The sequence below is a fragment of the Papaver somniferum genome, chromosome 3, assembly GCF_003573695.1.
Source record: "Papaver somniferum cultivar HN1 chromosome 3, ASM357369v1, whole genome shotgun sequence".
Taxonomy (NCBI): Eukaryota; Viridiplantae; Streptophyta; class Magnoliopsida; order Ranunculales; family Papaveraceae; genus Papaver; species Papaver somniferum.
In genome coordinates, this window is record NC_039360.1 from 115866297 (window position 1) to 115888197 (window position 21901).

General features: G+C 35.0%; 1 protein-coding gene across 1 annotated transcript; it reads right to left on the reverse strand.

Annotated features, from left to right (window-relative positions):
* Window positions 1-1363: 1363 nt before the first annotated feature.
* LOC113361564 lies at window positions 1364-2079 on the reverse strand. The gene has a single exon (XM_026604770.1). It carries the CDS (start codon window positions 1992-1994, stop codon window positions 1497-1499), a length of 498 nt encoding a protein of 165 aa, XP_026460555.1. The 5' UTR covers window positions 1995-2079; the 3' UTR covers window positions 1364-1496.
* Window positions 2080-21901: the final 19822 nt, after the last annotated feature.

Sequence of the window (21901 nt, forward strand, 5' to 3'; positions counted from 1 at the left end):
ATCCGATGACATGGTTAGATTGACATTATCATAACATTTTAGCGTTATTTTTTCTAGAAAATATAAATGACGATGAATATGAAGCTAAGATTTTGGTGACATGTTCCTCATATAAAATTTTACATTTCTACCAAAAATGAGAGTATTCAGAAATACGAAACTTCGCCATCTAAATTTTAATTTCAACTGTTAATCTTCAACGACTGATATTCAAAATAGTAGATGGTGGTCTTATACATCTCGGAATACTCTCATTTTTGGTTGGAGTGTAGAGACTTATAAGAAGAACATGTCACCAAAAAAATTAACTTCAAATTTATTACTGGTCGGGTTTAGTTAGAAAAAATGGCACAAAAATATCAAGATTGTGTCACTCTAACCATGTCAACGGATCCTACCTCGTTAAGTACCTCGTTAAGTAACAGGGATAGAGATCATGATACTTGCGTTACCATAGAGATCATGATACTTGCGTTACCATCCGACAATACAATTATAATGTGATCTGTAGTCTGTACTCTAGTAGTATTTGACTGATTAATACTCCTCATTAATATATCAAACTCAATGGAATCCAAAAGAATATTGAGTTATTTGTTTCCAAATTCATACATCTTGCATAGTTGCATCGATTTAAATTAAATGGTAACAATAATAGTAATCTGGTTGGGTTTTTGAATGATGGACCCCAACAAGCCCTCGTGCAACTAGTCAAATTTCATTGATGATCAATATCCTTCAATCATCAATATTTAGATACATAATTGAGAACAATTGAGGCTGACCGTGCGAGAAGTGAGAACCAGATAAAATATTCTCCCAGATAAGGAAGCCAAGTTTTAACTCAACTGATGTTTTGGACAGAAGTTGTTACCTAAATATACGAAAATATTTCAGCAAATGACTGTTTGCACAATAATATATGAGAACTTAGGTTTCCTTTCCCGCACATAATCTAACTAATCTCACAGTATCCCGACACCAGATTAGGATTAATGTCACGGGCAACACCATTTAGATTTCTCAGAGCGGCAATGGTGAGATTGAGATAGTATATTAGTACTATTATTTATTTTTTTGGCGCAAGTAGTACTAAATATTAGATCCCATGAATCATCACTTGGTTGAAACAGAACTGATTTGATGTGATTATGGAGAAATTCGTAACTCATCAAATGAAGACCTTTTCTTCTTCTCTTTCTATGAGGCAGATTTTGCTCGTATATACTGGCGACGAGTCTAGTTTTATTACTACTAATTTTTTTGAACGACCGGATTACTTGATTAAGAATCTAGGATGTGATTATCAATACGTAAATTTATAAATTAAGGCTACTAGTTTCATCAACGTCCAAGTGCCAGAGAACAACATATTGAAGAATAACAAATTCATTAGATGTGATTCCCTCTTTTATTCTGTACAAATAAGGATCATAACATCTCCAAAATATTTTAAAACTACAAAAACTGGAAAATTCCAAATATCTACGTATATTTCATTCTGCAATTGCACATAATTTAGAGGTAAAATCACGTCCTTTACCACTACTCCGTTTTCTTCTATGCTCTGTTACTAATCCACTACCACTGTTATCTTTTGCAGTTCTAACGGATGCTGATTTTCTCTCGCTGATTGTTGTGTACGTACCTGGTTTAACCTGTTTCAGGTTATAAGAATAACCACTACAATTCATAAGAGCTGAACTAGCTTTAACAGCTAACGAAGCCATTTCTTCAGATGTCAGTGGATATTTAAGTTTACTCAAGGGTAAGGCAAAATAGATTTGACCCAGTTGAAGTTCTTCATCTTCGTCGATGGCTGAAACCTGATTATCGAATTCCATTTCATCTGAATTGCATATGAAACAGTTTTGATGTTTCTGCAATACATTTGATACTTTCACTTGATACGAGTACTCTTCTAGTTTCCCATCGTGACTTATCAGCTTTGCAGTTGTAAACTGTGTTGGTTCAATTGAACAGCAAATGCCCATTTTGAAAATTCTACTTGTTTTTGTTGATTGCAACCGTTTGAAAAGTGAGAGAGATGAGTTTTGGTTATCTAAATTGTGTTTCTGGAGGAGGAGGAGGAGGAGGAGGAGAAGAAAAGAAATGATGAAAATAGAGTGTGAATGGTCGTGTATTTATATGAAAAATTTCGTGTCTTGAATGTCTGTCTACACATTTCCAACCTGGAAAATGTTTAACAGGCTGTATAAATGCGCTAACTTCCGAAAACAAGGCTGAGGTGTTAGTTTTTATTTTGATGGATAATGTCATTGACTTTGTGAGTCTCGGATTTTTTATGATTTAACAATGAACTGAACCAGGGAACATTTAAGCACGTGGTAATTTTGGATTGTATGAAGTGCTCAGCAGTGTGATCAGTCATTGCTAAGGTGTTTCGATTGAACTTAATCTAGTTCTCTAATTGAATGCATTGGTGGATGCTTAAGCAATACTAGTATGGAACCCGTGCTACGCACTGGGTATAATGATAGTCGATACCCATTTGGTGAGGCGGGGCTTCGCCGCGCACCCGTTCTAGAAGGAATTTCAATTTGTTATTATATAATCTAAAGAAATGATATTAACTTAAAATAGATAGCTCTAAAAGTATAAAGCATACGAAGTGCTTCTCGTCGAAGATGAGGTAATCAAGGAAATGCACTGATGTATCTTTCTTTAGAAATCATGCAATTGTGTTTAGAATCAACCCGCCAATTCAACTACTCCTCCATGCTCGAATTCCGTGTAGTTAAATGAAAAATCACACCTATTATATAATTTTATCAATATAAGATATTAGAGATACTTAAAAAAAATATGATAATAATACAAAATAGATTGTGAATATACAAAGCATGTGAAGTGCTTCCCGTCGAAGATGATTTAATTAAGGGGATGCACTGATATATCTTTCTTCAGAATTCATGTACACGTTAAGATTCAAGCGGACAACTTAATTGCTCTTCCAGACTCCAACTCTCTGTAATTAAATGAAAACTCACACTCACTATAGTTGTATCAGTACCTGATAATAGAGATACTATAAAAAACTGCGACATTAATATAAAATAGATTGCCAACTCTAAATAATACAAAGCGTATGAAGTGTTTCTCGTCTAAGAAGATGTAATCAAGGGAATGTACTGATATATCTTTGTTTAGAAATCAAAAATGTTTTCTGACAACCAGTGTGAGGCCTTTCTTGAGTTCCTCGCTGAAAGAGACATCCCAAACCAGTGGAACAGACAAAAGGAAAAAAAAAAGACCAAAAAGACCAAAAACTCTGTAAATATTTCGTCAAGAATATGTATTCTTGAGTACGGGTTACAAATCGTTTGCTTTAGAAAATTACACTGAAAATATACAGTTGTATCCTGAAATGTTGTTGAATGAATTGGAATATTCGCTGCTGCCAAGTCATAGGATGCAGTTAAAAGCTAAAATACCAATCATGTTTTTGAAAAAAGTTCATTCTTCTCTGAGTTCAAATTTTTTTGAAATTCATTTTTTAATACCTATAGATGTATAGGAATCATTTTACAATTTCATTCTCCATTGCATTTGATATGATCTGCGTGCTGCTACAAAATGTAAATCTTTGGATGGAATTAGGTAATAATAGCATATTGATGAAGATCCAATGAAATATCTTGTGAGTCATTAAATCCATCTGTCTTAAAAGTTGTCCTATTTCAAGTTTGTACAATTTTTAAGGCAAGGAGGAGAGAGAGATATTTTTAGGTGTTTTTCCAATTATATACTTATGGATAACAAAGTAGTACCATATTTCTCAAAGGCAAATGTTATCCTATGCATCCTTGCTGAAAAAGCGGAGGTCTAACAACCTCACCCAATATTTCGTTTAGGCAATTTGTATGTACAAACTCCAATATAATTCCAAGAGAATAAACTAGACAATCAGACTCAATCGATGAAAATATATCCAAGAGTTGTATCTCTGTTTCACAATGTAATCAACAAATCAAACAGATAGAAATCCGCGAGTCTGATTATTATGTGAAACGACTTGAACGGTACCAAAGACCAATATTCAAGTGTGAATCAATTTATATCAACAACCAAAGGTTGGATTATCTAATTGATTGAACTACGCAGAACCTGTGATATTTCAATTATATAAACAAATATAATGCGGAAAAGAAATAACACAGACATCAGAAATTTTGTTAACGAGGAAACCGCAAATGCAGATAACTCCGGGACCTAGTCCAGGTTTGACACCGCGATGTATGAAGCCGCTACAGACACTAGCCTACTCCAAAGTAACTTCGGACTAGAATGTAGTTGAGCCCTAACCATCTCACACTGATCAAGCTACAGTCGCGTTCCTTACGCCTATGAATCCCAGTAGGACTCTACGCACTTGATTCTCTTAGTTGGTCTCACACATAACTAAGAGTTGCTACGACCCAAAGTCGAAGACTTGATAAACCAATCCGTCTCACACAAAAAAGTCTATTGAATATATAAGTCTGTCTCCCACAGAAATATCTATGAGTTTTGTTCCGTCTTTTGATAAATCAAGGTGAACAGGAACCAATTGATACACCGGTCTTATATTCCCGAAGAACAGCCTAGTAATATCAATCACCTCACAATAATCTTAATCGTATGGTAGCGAAACAATATATTGTGGAATCACAAACGATGAGGCGAAGATGTTTGTGATTACTTTTTATCATGCCTATCGGAGATTAAATCTCGAGCAAATCTTAGAGAAGATAGTACTCAATACGATAGAAAATAGCAAGATCAGAACACGCAACTGCAGAGAAAATAGTTGGGTCTGGCTTCACAATCCTAATGAAGTCTTCAAGTTGTTAACCTACAGGGTTTTGGAAAAACCTAAGGTTAAAGGAGAATCGACTCTAGTCGCGACTAGTATCACACAAGAGGTGTAGGGATTAGGTTTCCCAGTTGCTAAAGTTATCCTTTATATAGTCTTCAAATCAGGGTTTGCAATCAATGCTACCTTGGTAACAAAACATTCAGTATTCAAAGTTAGATGAAAACCTGATTAGACTCAAGCTAATATCTTTCAACCGTTAAATCGAACTTAGCTTGTTACATACAAATGAAAAGTGACTTCATTTAGATATGAGTAACCGTACCTAAATGGGTGCACCTTGTTGGCTCAATAATAGTTAGCCGAAGTTAGCCATATGAACACTTTCATATCAACCTTATTCATCTTAACCATAACTAGTTCAAATGAATCAAATGAAACTAGTTCTAGAGTTTTTCAATTATTTATATTCTCATAAAAGTATACAAGACACAATTGAAGCAAAATCGGTTTTGATTCACTCGAATTATTTCATGAACATTATAGCCATGGTTTGCATAAGATTGCATTCCTTATTAGTGAAAGTGATACTTTCACATTACGTTTCAGAAAAATTGATATTAGTAGCAACAACTTGATTGTAGTAGTATTAAAGGAACTACATGTGTATTGATATTTTTTCCCCAAACAATCGTGTGTATATTAAAGGATTTATTTTACCATAATTGGAAAATTTAGGCATATCATGATTAAGATTTTTTTTCTTTTTTGATTAAGATTTATTAATATTAGTTTCAGATACTAATTAATATAGTAATGTTTAAATGTTGCCGGATTTTAACTCAAAATACTCGAAATATAAATATAAGTGTGATTTCTTTAGATACTCGAAATATAAATATTAATTTAGGATATTAATTGGTATAATAATTTTTAGATTTTTTACCCTACAAAGGATCCAAAAAATATAAATTGATTTTTTTACCCATATATATGTTTACTCAATTTTTTGGATCATCTCATAATTATCCGAAATTAATATAGTATTTTTTCTTTTGGAAATACTCGAAATTAATATAGTAATTTTTAAATTTTTTTACAATACAGTCGATCCACAGAATATAAATCTGATTTTTTTTACTACCCTATAAACATGCTTGGATTTTCTGTATTTTTATCATAAATTTTCGAAATTAATAAAACATAGTTTTTATATTTTTTGGATTTTTATCATTAATACTAAATTCATATTTTAATTTATTTCTAAACGATTACAGAGATTTTAGTTGGTAGCCGAGCAACAAGCTCAGCACCAACTCCTTTTTGAATAGCAACACCCAATCTGTGAAAAATAAAACTACCGAGACCACTACCAGCGTCATGGCTAACTAAACAATTTTTCAGACGCTTGAAAAAACATATAGTATCTTCACTAAGTTACCCTAAGGTAGTAAAAGTTAACACACCCAAACCATAACCATGCGAAGTACACTCATTCAAATATTTAGAACGTTTGCGCGAAATTGCTTTTGAGATAGTCTGGCCTGGGACGAAAGAATGAACACCATCTCCAGTAAAGGGTGAGACACCTGTGACATCCATACACAAATATTGGACGTTTTCCCAGTTGAGAACAAGGATATCTGCTGGACGTAAATCCTTGTTATTATCTGATACAACCCAAAACAACCTCCTTGCGAGCAGGGACACCAACTTTGAAACAAATATTCGCAATTACATCACGTACTAAGTCATGGAGAAACTTTAGTCCAACATCATTAGCACAGTGAAGCGCATGATCACCAAAGATATCCATAGGCCTATTGCAACAAGAGCACAACTCATCCTCGACAAATAAAGGGATGCCAAGACGATAGAAAACTACGGCTCTGAACTGTCTGGGACCAAGGCACTGATCTAAACCACTGATTGGAACAACCAAAAGGTAATCTTGAGCATGTTTGATCTGATTGCATTGCTAAAGAATGGAGTCTCTTGCAGATAAATTAAATTGGTCGAGGATTTGCTTCTTAACTGCATCGAAATAAGTAACTTCCAGGGAGTGTATAGAAGGGTGGGCAGTGTCATTGAAGCAATAAGTGGAAGGCAAATACCTGAATGAACTTCTGAAGAGCCAACTGATAGGAAACCCCGTTATCGGATGAGAAAGAGCTACCAAATATCACCTTCCACACCGATGCAGTCTGATTCTGAGAGGCAAGATAACAGTAAGTCGCGTGTCAGGCATGGTGTATATGCCAAGACCACCATCTTTGATGGGGAGAGTAGCCAGTCTCTGTTGCAAAGGACAAAAACCAGCTTTATCTCCTGTAATTAAAAGCCTCAAATATTGGAACAAGTGGTCATCAAAGAGGTCATAGGCATGTTTCAGAGCTGCCGGGTTAGTAGTACGCATAGAAAAATATAGTATGGAAACACCGACACAAATACAGAGTAACAACATCTCACTCTGGGGATCCTTGAGCTTTTTGATAGCAGACATTAGCTGAATAGTCTTATTCACCCTATTAAGCGCCATGTCACTCATGAAATCCAAATCCAAACTCACGGGTCTACCCAAAAGCTTAACTCCCTTGATACGCCTACCAATATCCGGGGGGATAACACCTACCTCCATGCTGCGTGGATCAGGTGGCCAAAAGACCTCAGTTTTCTTGATATTAAGATGAAGACCCATGCTCGGTCCTTCGGATTTAATAATAATCAAAGCTCTGAAAACCTTTATCGTGTCACCGATGATAGTGCCATCATCCATGTAGCAGGCGTGCAAATCAAGCTTACACCGAGAAGCAATGGACTTCACAAGAGGGTGAAGTGTCAAAGCAAACAAAAGGGTACCGAGAGGATCACCTTGCTGAACACCGAGCGCTAAAGACAAGATGTATTGGTCATAGTAAAGTTCAGAAGGCCTGGCATAACAAAATTCTACCCAACGAGAAGTACCTGGACAATGAAGCCGGACCTCCTTAATAAGATAGGACATACTCACCAAGTTGAACGCATTCGAAAAATCAATAAGCAACATTGACATACTATCCGAATAAACTTTCAACTCCATCAAACCATTGACAGCATGGAGTATACTTTCTCCCCCCCCCCCCCCTCCGGAACTCCAACACCAAATTGATAATCCCCCGAGTAAAATTGCATGTCCTTTCCAACTGAAAAGGCAGCCATCTTAGAGACCAAATGGCACCAAATAGTACCAACCGCAATTGGCCTAAGACCACCTCCGGGTTTGAGTAAAGGAGTAAGGGGTTCACTAGCGATGAGCTCTCCTAAAATCTTAGGACACTTACCTTCCAACCAAAGGTTGACAACCCCAATAATCGAAGCCACCAAACCGTCCGCAACTGCCGCAGCTGCACCACTTAATGCGTCGACTAAATGCTGAGCTCGCAGGCCATCACGACCACAAGAAGTACCTCTAGGAAAACTCTTAATTGCACCAACGACGACAACTGAGTCAACCATTATTGGGTCACCAATTGCAACATCATCCGGAATAGAGGGTGGAGGAGCTGCAGGGTGTTTAGATTGTAACTGAGTCAAGGTACTCTCGTTGTGAGGAGCTAAGAAGACAAGATGCGAATCTCAGCTGCAATATGCCCGTAGCCAATCTTCTTTCGACAAGCACTTAAATTATCCACTTCTGGCTTCTTTTTACTGTCTTTTTTAGCTGAGTACTGCTGGCATGGAAGGCGTAGAAGCTTGGAGATCAGCATCAAGTATCCCATGGGTTCCTTCCAGGTAAGTAAAGCCTGTTGGATGGCTGCAATTTGAATTCGCTTCCTGTTGGAAGACTTCTCTTCAGCAGATCTAGTAGGTCTATACAAATTTAACGTGCAAAAGGGAAGCAGCAACAGACGAATCCAAGTCGACAACTCAGCCGGTTGACAAAGCACATTATCCAGGCATGTCTTCAACGCTCGAGAGAAACCTAACCTACAATGATGTGGTATGTTGGAGACCGTGGTAAAACGATGCTGGAAAACAGCGTTGAGAAAGTCAGACGACTGCGATAAGGACTCATCAAGTACTGGTTGCAGGGAAGCATTAACCTCGACAGACTTAGTTGGAGCAACACTGTCAACACTCCTAGCTACAACTTCACTAACACCAACAGCATCAATCAAAGCAACAACGTCATTCAAAGCATCAGGTCTAACGATACCGTGTATGAGAAAATTTGCAGAAGCTCTAGGACCAGCAATGGCAGCGTGACGATCACCTTCAAAACCCTTACAGGTGGTTCTCCATGCACGTAAGGTCATGCAATCACTGCAAAGCTACATACGAGTCTGTTGAAGAACATTTTCCCATACGCAGTAGACCTGCAGATTGTTGGAGATGATATTTCTGCAAACTACTATGTTATCCTCTGTGGAAAGGTTCTTGTCCTGGAAATGGCGTGCAAAAGATCCCCTTGCATAACCTCTACCATTCACTCCATCTTGACAGCCATCAAAATTTTTGAATGAGCAATGGCAATACCCATTCTGTGAAGCAGCATCCTCAACGGAGAGAGGTGTAGAAGTATTTTAACGCAGCATAGGAGAAGTAGAAGATAGATGAGGCGTAAGAGAAGGTTGCTGAGAAGGTATCTGTGAGAAGCTAGGAGCACAGGACCGTGTGGATGCAGCCATGGTAATCCTTCCCAAACCCTAAAAAGGAAAAACCCTAGTTCGAACATGAAAGAAAAAGGAAAAACAATCGTGGGAAAGGAAAACGCAAAGGAAAACATAGGGAGACGATTGAAAATGAAAACAAAAAAGCTACAGGAATGAAACCAATCCATTGAAAAACCCTGGCTTTCAATCGCCGGTGTTTCTCTCTGGAGCTCATTAATACTCGAAATTAATATAGTCATTTTTAGATTTTTTTTACTTTACAAACGATCAAAAAAATATAAATTTGATTTTTTACCCCATAAATATGTAACATAATATAAGTTCACTCTTTTTTTTATCATAAATATCTGAAATTAATATAGCAGTTTTATTAATTTTCTGGATTTTTATCATTAATATGCGAAATTAATATAGTAATTTCTTTAGAAAAATTCGACGGTCATGAATTTTAAAAAAAATAAAGTAAACTCGGTATAATTATATGCAATAATTTTAGGCCGTCCAATCAAACATCTTGGCCATCTAGCGGTTAGACATATCAAATAATGAGGGTCGTTCGTCGGGTGTGCACCAACCACCTACCCAATGTACACCGCATGTTGTTCGATCAACGTGAAAAAGCGGGGGTATAACAACCACACCCAATATTTTGCTTACCAATCTGTATGGACAAACTCCAATATACTTTCGAGAGAATCAACTAGACAGTCAGAATCAATCTCAAAAAAGGTATATCCAAGAGTTGTATCTCAATTTCTCAATTCAATCCGCAATCAAACAAATACGAATTTGCGAGCCCGATTGAATATAAGAGAAATAACTTGAACGGTACCAAAGACCAATGTTCAAGGATCAATCAATTTCAATCAACAACCAAAAGTTGGATTTACCAATTGATCGATTCAACGCACAATCTGTGATATTTAATATAATGCGGAAAAGAAATAACACAAACACCAGAAGTTTTGTTAACGAGGATACCGCAAATGCAGAAAAACCCCGGGACCTAGTCCATATTTGAACACCACATTGTATTAAGCCGCTACAGACACTAGCCTACTCCAAGTTAACTTCAAACTGTAATGTGGTTGAGCCCTAATCAATCTCACACTGATCAAGGTACAGTTGCGCTCCTTACGTCTCTGAATCCCAGCAGGACTCTACGCACTTGATTCCCTTAGCTGGTATCACACATAACTAAGAGTTGTTACGATCCAAAGTTAAAGACTTGATAAACCAATCCGTCTCACACAGAAAAGTCTATTGAATAGATAAATCTGTCTCCCACAGAAATACCTATGAGTTTTATTCCGTCTTTTGATAAATCAAGGTGAACAAGAACCAATTGATACACCGGTCTTATATTCCCGAAGCACGGCCTAGTAATATCAATCACCTCACAATAATCTAAATTATATGGTAGCGAAACAAGATATTTTGGAATCACAAACGATGAGACGAAGATGTTTGTGAATACTTTTTTATCTTGCATATCGGAGAATAAATCTCGAGCAAATCTTAAAGAACATAGTACTCAATCACGATAGAAAACAGCAAGATCAGAACATGCAACTACAGAGAAAATAGTTGGGTCTGGCTTCACAATCCCAATGAAGTCTTTAAGTCGTTAACCTACAGGGTTTCGTGAAAAACCTAAGGTTAAAGGAGAATCGACTCTAGTCGCAACTAGTATCACACAAGAGGTGTAGGGATTAGGTTTCCCAGTTGCTAGAATTATCCTTTATATAGTCTTCAAATCAAGGTTTGAAATCAATGTTACCTTGGTAACAAAGCATTCAATATTCACCGTGAGATGAAAACCTGATTAGATTCAAGCTAATATCTTTCAACCGTTAGATCGAACTTAGCTTGTTATACACAAAAGAAATATACCATCATTTAGATAAAGGTAACCGTACCTAAACGTGTACATTTAGTTGGTTCAGCAATAGTTAACCAAAGGTTAGCCATACGAGCACTTTCATATCAACCTTATTCATCTTTATCATAACTAGTTCAAATGACTCAAATGAAACTAGTTAGAGAGTTGTTCAATTGTTTATATTCTCATAGAAGTATAATATACACAATCGAAGCAAAATCGATTTTGATTCACTCGAATCATTTCATGAACATTATATCCACGGTTCGCAAAAGATTGCATTCCTTATTATATAAATTATTAATTCATGAACAAACCAATTTTAGAAAATAACCTTCTTAAGTATGCAAACAGGTACGCATACCTAAGTAGCCGGCCTGAGTTTGGTTACGCCAGTATGCAAACGGGTACGCATACTTTGTACACTTTCAAACTCCAGCAGATAATCACTGAACATGAACTTCTGCCAGTATGCGTACAGGTACGCATACTTGGTTCCCGGACTTCCATAACCGGCCAGTACGCGAACGGGTACGCATACAAGGTTGGACTTTACACAAATGTGAATACACACACTATGTTTATATCCAATCATGGTTATGTGTTCTAAACCCTCATTTCAATCATTGAAACATTCTTGGAAGACGATAATAGCTGTCTCACACAAACTATTAGCTTCAAAGCAATTTTCAAGTGATCGAATGATCAATACGAAACATTTTGAGTCTACATCAAATGAGTATCTCACACAAATCATATAAGATGTTACAAGGCGATTTTCACATGATCATCTTTTAACTTTCGTCAAGGATAAAAGATGAACTTGGTTGAAGCGAAAGCTTAACAACACAAATTTCGAGAAATAGATAAGCGAGATAAACTCGGCTCAAAATGCCAAATGTGTATAATTGAAGTCTATATAGCAATACGACTTTTTGTCTCAAATAGGAGATAGAGTAGATAGACTTTTGAGTGATAGATGAGTTCAAGTCTCCACATACCTTTTATTGATGAAGTTCCACAAGTTCCCTTGAGTAGTTCTTCGTCTTCATTTGATGAACGTCGTGAAGTCTAAAGCTCAACTACGCTTTCTATCTTAATCCGAGACTTAGCTATAAGTAGACTAGAAATCAAGACTTATAGTTTTGGCAATTAAACTTGACAAACAAGCTTGAGATAGCAATGCTTGCAAGCTCAACCTAGCAGTGCTCTAACAATCTCCCCCTTTGTCAATTTTAGTGGAAAAACTATCAATACATATGGATTACAAAATAAATAAACTTTGTAGCTTCTCATCCAAATGCTTTATCTCCTTGGTTCTTCAACATTACTCGAAATCTTCGTCACTTCCAAGTACTCCATGATTCTAAAGGTGTTCAACTCAGCATCATAGTTGTTGAAGATCCGTAATTATAACAATGTGAAAACAATAACTCTCAATCATTGTTATACAGTGTCATAGTATTATTACACAGCATCAAAATTCAATTGTATCACAACTTTGACAACAATACTATGGTGATATGTATCACTCCCCCTTAGTCAATACTTCATCTCTCATGTATTTGTAGTGTGAACTACACATTAATTCCCCCGCTTTTTGTCAATATAAATTGGCTAAAGTACGAAAACTAATGGGATCCTAATGAAATTTCCATAGAGATACTTCATGACCAAAAGAGAACCACATATCAACTTTGTTTAGATGCAATCATATAGCCAAAGCTAAATGCAGTCATCAAGGAGTTTATAAAGATACAAGATAACCCCTATAATATTCCATAACCGCATTCCCCACAACGATATGGCAGTTAAGCACAAGTTCAAAAAAGAACTCTCCCCCATATAATGCCATTCCCGAAAGAACAACAAGAGCGACCTTACTTTCACAAGAAAAAAAGAATTTCTTTGGACATTAACAAATCTCATGAAATATGAATTTTGTATCCAAATTACTCAATTAAATTAACCACAAGAGAATGCATTCATCGAGGAGTTTATAAAGATACAAGATAACCCCTATAATATTCCACAACCGCACTCCCCACAACGATATGGCAGTTAAGCACAAGTTCGAAAAAGAACTCTCCCCCATATAATGTCATTCCCGAAAGAACAACAAGAGCGACCTTACTTTCACAAGAAAATAAGAATTTCTTTGGACATTAACAAATCTCATGAAATATGAATTTTGTATCCAAATTACTCAATTAAATTAACCACAAGAGAACCCATGATTAATTTAATCGGAAATGCTCAACATAAGAAAACTTACGGAGCCGCACAATATTTACACAAAGATGTGGATCAGGGAAAGACCAATACTGCGGAATATTCAAAGATTCATTCTATTTTTCATCACTATTTGCACAGAGACATATAATAGACTTAATCTTTGTAAACAAAAGTTCAATCCTATCTTCCATCAATATTTGCATAATGACATAATAGGCTTAACTTTTGTTTGTCAAAAGTTCATTCAATCTTTTATCAATATTTGCATAATGACATATGAAAGACTTAACTTTTGACCACGTACGGGACAATCATAGTTCACCGTTGCAAACACACATATCACATAACAAGTTGCAATATATGAAACCATAAAGACTAATACTGCAAAATCATCTTCCAAATAAACTTTCCCTAGTTATCCTTCTGAAAACACAAGAATAAATTCTCATAAGAAGTTTCCTAGACATTGTAGAGCTTTCTCAGAGCATCTACTGAGAATTCTTTTTCATTATTGAAAAACCCATTGATTATGGGATCGTTCAATTTCTCTAAATCTTTAGAAATACCAGTTAACTCACTAAGTTCTCTTTTTAGTCTAACCAAGGTATTCTTTGTTAGAGACAACATATGTTCATGGTGAGCTATCTTTTCTGAAGATAAAATGATTCGAGATTTTAAATCATTTATTTTGATGAAATCCTTCACCATACCAAATGACAAACAGACAAGAGGCAGTTAGAGGAAGAACCTTCATCATTTGTATATCTCTCCTTCTTCTTCCTTGAGGAAAGGATTCCTTCACAAAGATACAAATTAACCGCTTCAACTGCATCTCTTTTTGTGGTACATCTAGTTACAGGAGCCATGAAACTGTATCTTTCAAAGAAAAGAGAAGTGAAGAGCATTTTGATCGCAAATGAATATAAGTAGACTTACGATCGTCCAAACCTTAGAAGAACTTTGACCAAGTCTTGTACGGTTCATGATCCATTATCTATTCTTAACAAGAAGATATTTTCTTAGCAATAATAAAACAAGAAATTAATAATTATACAAAACTTGAGCAACCTTGATACAATCCTCTTTTTCTCAAGTTAAAACAGAGCATACGAACGTCACTGGAATTAGATGGTGACGGAGTGATCCGAATGCTCACATCTTTTATCACATAGTGATTTATCAAGGATTGTTGTATAAACACACTGCTTACCTCGTCTGAATCTGGTTCTTTTAGATTTCTTCTTTTTATTAGGAGAATTATGTTGATTACTCAGAGCCAGATTCATCGTTTTCATGTCACTTCGAAGTTTGGCAATTCTTTTTTTGTTCCTCTTGAATTTCCAACATTTATTTTGAACATGACTCGCACTTCCACAATATAAACAAATCAAGGATGATTTATTGTCTTGCTTACTTGCCTCCTGTTTATCACAACTTTCATCATCAATTGTTCCAAACCGGGCTGGAACAAAGGAGTTTTTTGTGCTCACAGTTCTGCTTTTGAATCCTAACTCATTTATGTATCCAAAAGACTTCTGACCAAATAACATTGCTGATATTTTATCAGAACTTCCAGATAGCATTTGGAGATCACACTTAACAGTATTAATCTCTTTTTCTTTCAGAGATAGGGTCCTGGTGAATTCATCATTAAGACAGTCTATCTCAAGATCTTTCACCTGAAGTGATGATTCAAGTTTTTCCAATAAAGCTTTTAGTTGGAGGTTTTCTTGGTGCGTCTCTTCACACTTATTCAAGAAATCAACAATCTCAGTGTCATACTCAAACTCTAAATCAGAACTTGAGTAGGAAGAAGTTTCTGCTGTGAGAGCCGAAAGTTTATTGCACACAAAGGAAGTATATGTTCAATCTAGACTAGGTCCCGTTTTTTTTTTGTATTTGCGGTTTCCTCGTTTAAAAAAACTTTTAGTGTCTGTGTTATTTCTTTTCCGCATTATATTTTTATATAATTGAAATATCAGAGGTTGTGCGTAGTTCAATCAGTTGATAAATCCGACCTTATTTGCTGGATAGAACTTGATTGACACTTGGGCATTGGTCTTTGGTATGGTCCAAGTTATTTCTCATATCAATCAGGCTCGCAGATTTTTATCTGTTTGATCTGTTGATTGTATTGAGAAAGAGATAAAGCTCTTTGATATATCTCTTGATTGAGCTCGCTATTAAGTTGGTGCTTTCAGAATTATATTAGAGTTTAGTCCATACAAATTGCATAAAGAATTATTGGATGTGGTTGTTATACCCCAGCTTTTTCACCTCATACAATAGATTAATAATATGATTCTCAGAAATTTGAGGATCATTTGCTGTTACAAGATTGATATAATTTCTAATGTAAAGATAGTGCAAAATAGCTATTAAACCATCATCTTTCCAAATGTTTTTGATGGTATTCCTATTACAAAAGGTTGCTATATTTTCTACCTTGACAATGTTAAATCTAGAAGTTAGAATGAAAGCATTAGCTTTGAAATTGATACATGCTTTAATTTCATTTCCAGAATCCATAGTTATGTCGTACCTATGTTTTCGTGTTGTTGCATATCTTCCCATTAGCAGGTGCAGAGTTCAGCTAGAGTCACTTTGGAAAATGATGTTATGGCCTCTGATTTAACTTACCCGTTGGAAGGTTGAATCTGCACCTTCTTACTCAAGTTTTTCCCGTGTAGTAAAATCTACATGTGATCCCCTTGCTTCAATAACTTTTCATGCATATCCATTTAAAGTTACTCCAATTCCTGATGTATTAGAAGGATTGTTCATCGATAATGCAATAGATATTCTCAAACTCATATAGGTGACATCTCTACCTGGTTCCCTTTCCAGAATTTTTGGAGCTTCATCCGGCATTGGATTGTAATACAGTGTTTGCATAATATTATAATCTGGTTTATTTACATACATATAGTTGTTTACGAACCGTACTATCTTTTCTATCTTTTCTATCTTTTCTTTTGAAAAGTGACTTCACACCTAGATTTCCATATGTGCCATGTAATGATGCCACAGAATTCTGGCAAGTTCAATGTTGTTCTCCTCTATTGTTATCATTAAACCAAGTATTCAACCATGGAAATCAATACAGTTGTTTGTCACAATAGTCATATCAAAATTTAAATGCATCCATACCTGTTTTGCAAAATTACAGTTGAGAAAAAGGTGTGTTAAGGATTCTTCTCCTCCATTACAAAGATGACATTTGGTATCTAAGTCTAGAAGAACAACAACGACTCTCATACCTGTTGGTAGTATTGCAAGTTCTGCTTTCCATATGATATCTTTATGATTGGTGTTATTTTAAGATTCCAGATTCTACCCCATTCGGCGGAGTTGTTATTTCTACTATTTATTGAATGGTATAGAGATTCAACTGTAAACGTACCTTTGCTACTTAGATTCCAGTATGCAGTATCCTCTACCTCTTGTGTAGGCATTGGGATTCTTTTAATCTTGTAGACTGTTGTTTGGTCAAAACAAACATTTAGTTTGTGTTCATCCCACTCTTTGTTTTCGGCGATCAGGTGTCTTACCTTACTCATGTTTTCTATGCCTGCAATTGGTTTTACTATTGGTGCAGTGATACCGGGTATCCATTTATTTTCCCATATATCAATTGGTGCACCATTTCCAAGTTTCCAGCTACATTTTTCTTAATTTGTTGCACTCCACTATGGATTCCTTTCCACCCAACTATGTCCATCCTCTGTTTTTTGTTTGATATGTAAGATATCACATTTGGCAAAGTATTTAGCTTTCAAAAAATTTGCACAAAGAGAATCAGGTTTCTCTTTCAGTCTCCATCCCATCTTGGCTATCATAACCAAGTTGAATTTTTTTTATGTTTTGAATTCCTAGTCCTCATTCCTCTAATGGTTTACAAACTGATTTCCACACTTTTAAGTATATACCTTTTTTTTTTTTCCTTTTTCATTCTTACCTTTCTCGTCCTTTCCCCACCAGCAATCACATGAAGTTTTGTTAGAGTTTTACATATAATGTTTGGAATTTTGAAGCAATTCATTTGATAAACAACAAGGATAGATGTTACGTTTTTTATCATTATCGTTTTGCCTGCACTATTCGTCAGATTTCTATTCTAGTTTTGAAAGCCTACTACTCATTTTATTTACTATGGCTCAAAGCTTTTGACCCTAGATCTATTAGTAAATAGGGGAGATCCCAGGTATCCATCATCTAGAGGTATGGATCAGCTAGTGTTGGATAACTATACTACAGACAATGTAACCTGCACAGGTATCCAATTTGGCTAGCTGCTCTCAATATATTTGCATTTTCATAGGGAAAAAAGAAAAAGAAAAAAAGAAAAACTAAACATAAACGAGTAGCTAGCTCAGATGGTCATCCTCGTTCCTCAAAAGGTTTCATGCGCTCCAGGAGGTCCCAGGTTCGAGTCCCCGATGGCGCAACATTGCAGAATTCGACATGGAAGGTAGAGTTAGATTTTCCCCTTGCGACATAATAAACTCTCCTATCCCCTTCGGCTCCCTTGGCGGGTTCCTCATTAGGCTCGCTGGTCGGCTAGCACGGCAACCTAGCTTATCTTGTTAGACTTCCAACTAGTTTCTTGTTATAATCTTTATCCAATAATATTCACATATTAAAAAAAAAACGGGATTATTACTAATCACAGTGTACATACTAAATACCATTCTCTATATAAAAATAGAGTTTTTTCAAGCGCTCTCATTAACCGGAGCTTCTGGTTGATTCTGGCGCCACCATGATTTCTTTTTTTTGGTAATTTTATAATTTTTTTGTTCACAATATATTTTCGGCCAATCACAACAAAATAACAAATTACCTAAAATAACTAAATATAATAAAATCTAATGCATTGCCAAAAATATTTAAAACAATCGGCCACATTTAATCCTAACAATTAAATTCACAAACAAAATAAAGAAAAAAATTACAAACAAAATTAAAATAAAATCACATCAAAAAGAACATCATTGATCACGATTTCATCACAAAATTAAGTCAATCACAAAATTATAAAAAGAAAAATGTCAAGTGTTCAATTACTGTTTTTGATAGTTAAATAACTAATCCTAATTACAATTCCATGCTATTAATTAATATTAACACTAACTCTAACCACGATTACAATTACAATTCGAAAGAAGTAAAAATACTTTGATCAAAGTTTATAAATCAATATAGATAGAGTTGTGAATGCTTACCGGATCAAAATGTGCTACCCGTTCCGCAATAAATCGACCGTTAAACCTGTCCAATAATTCGAAATATAAAACGTCAATAGAAAATCATGGAAGTAGCATAACATGATTTGAACAAAACTAAAAATGAGGAACCAAAAAACCTCGATAAAAAAGTATAATTGACAAAAATGAATATTGGTTTTTAATTTTCTTAATATTGTTAATTTCATAAAACATCAAAAAAAAATAAAAACAATTTATTTTTTTAGACATGTAGAAGATCCTCAATAATTACTTTGGAAAAATAACTCCACAAATAAATATAGTTGTCCAAAAATAATATTTATTTATTTATTTATATTATTGGTAAATATGCTAAAAATGTTGTTTACGGGTAAGAAAAATATATTATTTATTACCGGGTAAACTCCATTAATAGAAAATAAAAATATAAATTAGATAAACCAAGATTTTCGTAGCCTGAACTTGCCAAAAGTAATACAAATTGAAATTATACACTAGAGAGAAAAAAAAAACAGCTAGCCAAAATATAAATATCTTGGATATTTTTAGATATCGATTAATATTATTTTCAAAACAAAATCTTTTTATTTATGGAAAAATGTTTCTTTATATCAGTCGTTGTAGCAAAAGCTAACCCCCGTCTTCGACGCCGCTTCTCTCTTCTCATGACAGCTTCGTTTTTTGTTTTTGTTTCTAATTTTTTTTTTTGATTTGTTATATTGTTGTCTAATCAACAATCTATTGTAGTTTTATTTTATAGGTATCCTCGAAACCGTTAGCACTGCAAATGTTATGTGAATTGCATGGCCAATAGATATTCACATGAAATTATATTTCAAATAGGATTTATAATAGATTTTCGCATGGAAGAAATTTGTAATCTCTTTCTCTTTAAAATCTTGGCATATGTACTGGAACCCAATTTTTTTTGTAAATAAACGACCCACGGAAACGTGAGAAATCCACCCCTCAGTAAGATCTCTTCTATTATTGTTATCATTATTTTCCTTTTCTCCCTCATTTACCGAGAGAGAAAACAATGGAATCGCAATGTGTTTTTGTAAAGCAGGAATCGCAGAGGTGAAGGAAACAAAGAAACTGATATAGAAAGTTTTTCTATAAATAAGATGAATGGCGACAAAGCAAGTTGAATAAGAGGCAAGACATCTAAAAGTATATTTTTGTGTTTATATTTATCAATTAAAGTTATTTTGGTGATTAGTTTTCTGATTCTTCTTAAATTGAATTTGAGTTATTTTGATAGAATGCAGATGATGCAGTGGTTTCTTCTTTGGTTAGTTTAGAATCTACACCAACAAAAATATTGCAACAATTAAACATGGTTAACCCAAGAAATAATAATTGTAAAAAAATTTGGATATTGAAATAATTTTATTTCCTAAACAGTCTTTGTTTATGGAATTCATGGGTTTGGTGTGCATATAAAACATTGAGCAAAAGCCGAATTTTTCTTGCAGGTTTCTCACAGTCTAGAGCTTTGTAACGAGTAAACGTGGCTATCCAAAAAAGGCGTTGGAGCAAAAGCCAAAACTCCCATGATTTTTCCCCGCTTCTCGCTTTATTAAGGTTTTGTGTATTTTGTTTGTTTTGCAGTTGAATTATCATATATGTGCATCCCAAGAAAATGTAATCGACATCTTTTTCTCCTATTTATGTTGTTTCTTTTAATCAGGTTGTTTGTTTTTACAAATGGATAACTTTATTTCTGCTGATTTTTTTTAGTTTTGTGCATTTTGTTAATTGTTTGCTGCAGAATTATCTTTTATCGGGTGTTGTTTTTGGTGCTCACTATTCCTAATCATAGTCATAGTACTTAATCTTTCCGATTTTTCTTTTTCTCATGCCACTGTTGATTTTTCTGGAATCCACTCCAAGAATGGAGAACTACTCTTTCTGGTGTTGTTTTGTAGGTGCAAATGGAAGAAAACTTTTGCTTTAGGATAGGGCGGGGAAGTTTGTACGAGGAGAACTTGCTAGATTCTCGTGGTATTTTGTATGGGTGAGATAAGCACCAAACTTGCTAGATTTGGTCTTAGATGCTCAATTTGATACGGTTTATGTCCATAATAATCATTTGATTAAAGTACTCAAATTCATGTTTGATGTTTGGTTGGAATTGGTTGAATCAGAAAGCAAGAATCTTCATGCTGCTTAGGATTCTCACGGGTGATACATTGAATTTATTTGGCCACTACATCAGGGAGTTGGCCTTTACTTTCACTTATGCAACAAAGTAAGGATAACTGCCCAGCGAAACATTAACTCCAATCTCCATTTCAGGGGTCGTTTTGCATGTCGCAACCACATGCCTCAACCAAGAGAATTTGATATTTATGTATCGGTCAAGTTCCGAATTTTGATATTTATGCCAGGTTCAAAATATTAGGTATGATAGCTCGAGCACAATAAATTTTTGGGTTTGGGGTTTTCTCATATAGCTTATGAACGTATTATATAACCTATCTAAGCCGACAGACATACGCGGTCCAACAATATGTATTCGCAGCATGCATGTTTTGGTACAATAACTAATTGGAAATCATAAGTATAGACATACCTGTACATCATATAAAACAATGGCTACTCAAACACGTGCCTGGTCTCTTCGTTATTCTTAAGATTGTCACCAGAAATCCTTATATCTCTTACGAGGATCTTCCTTTCATTGACCTGTGCAATAATTTTGACCGCAATATGTCGATTAATGATTGTACTACTTTTGAGACAAAGTTCGCTCAATGAGTGTGGTACAAAAAACTTAGAATTAATATTGCATAAAAAATTATTTTCCTTCTCATAATCGACTATTTGCTTGGAAGAGACACTGCACATTGTACATGACAACGCAATGGTAATCGGTGAAGCCAAAAATTGATCTTTGTTATAGAAACTCATGAGTTTGACAACAACTTTGAAAAAAATCAAGTCTCGATTGCATCAATTTCTTATAGTGATACAAAACTTTTCTTGTTGTTATTACCTTGACCCATAACTTAAATTCAAATATGTTACCATTTTTTACATTTTAAAGGTTAAATATCCTAGGCTTTTCAAGATTTGTTCAATG

Bases quoted from the DNA above. Each gene is read 5' to 3' on its own strand.
- LOC113361564 (XM_026604770.1), bottom strand. From the start codon at position 1,994: ATGGGCATTTGCTGTTCAATTGAACCAACACAGTTTACAACTGCAAAG.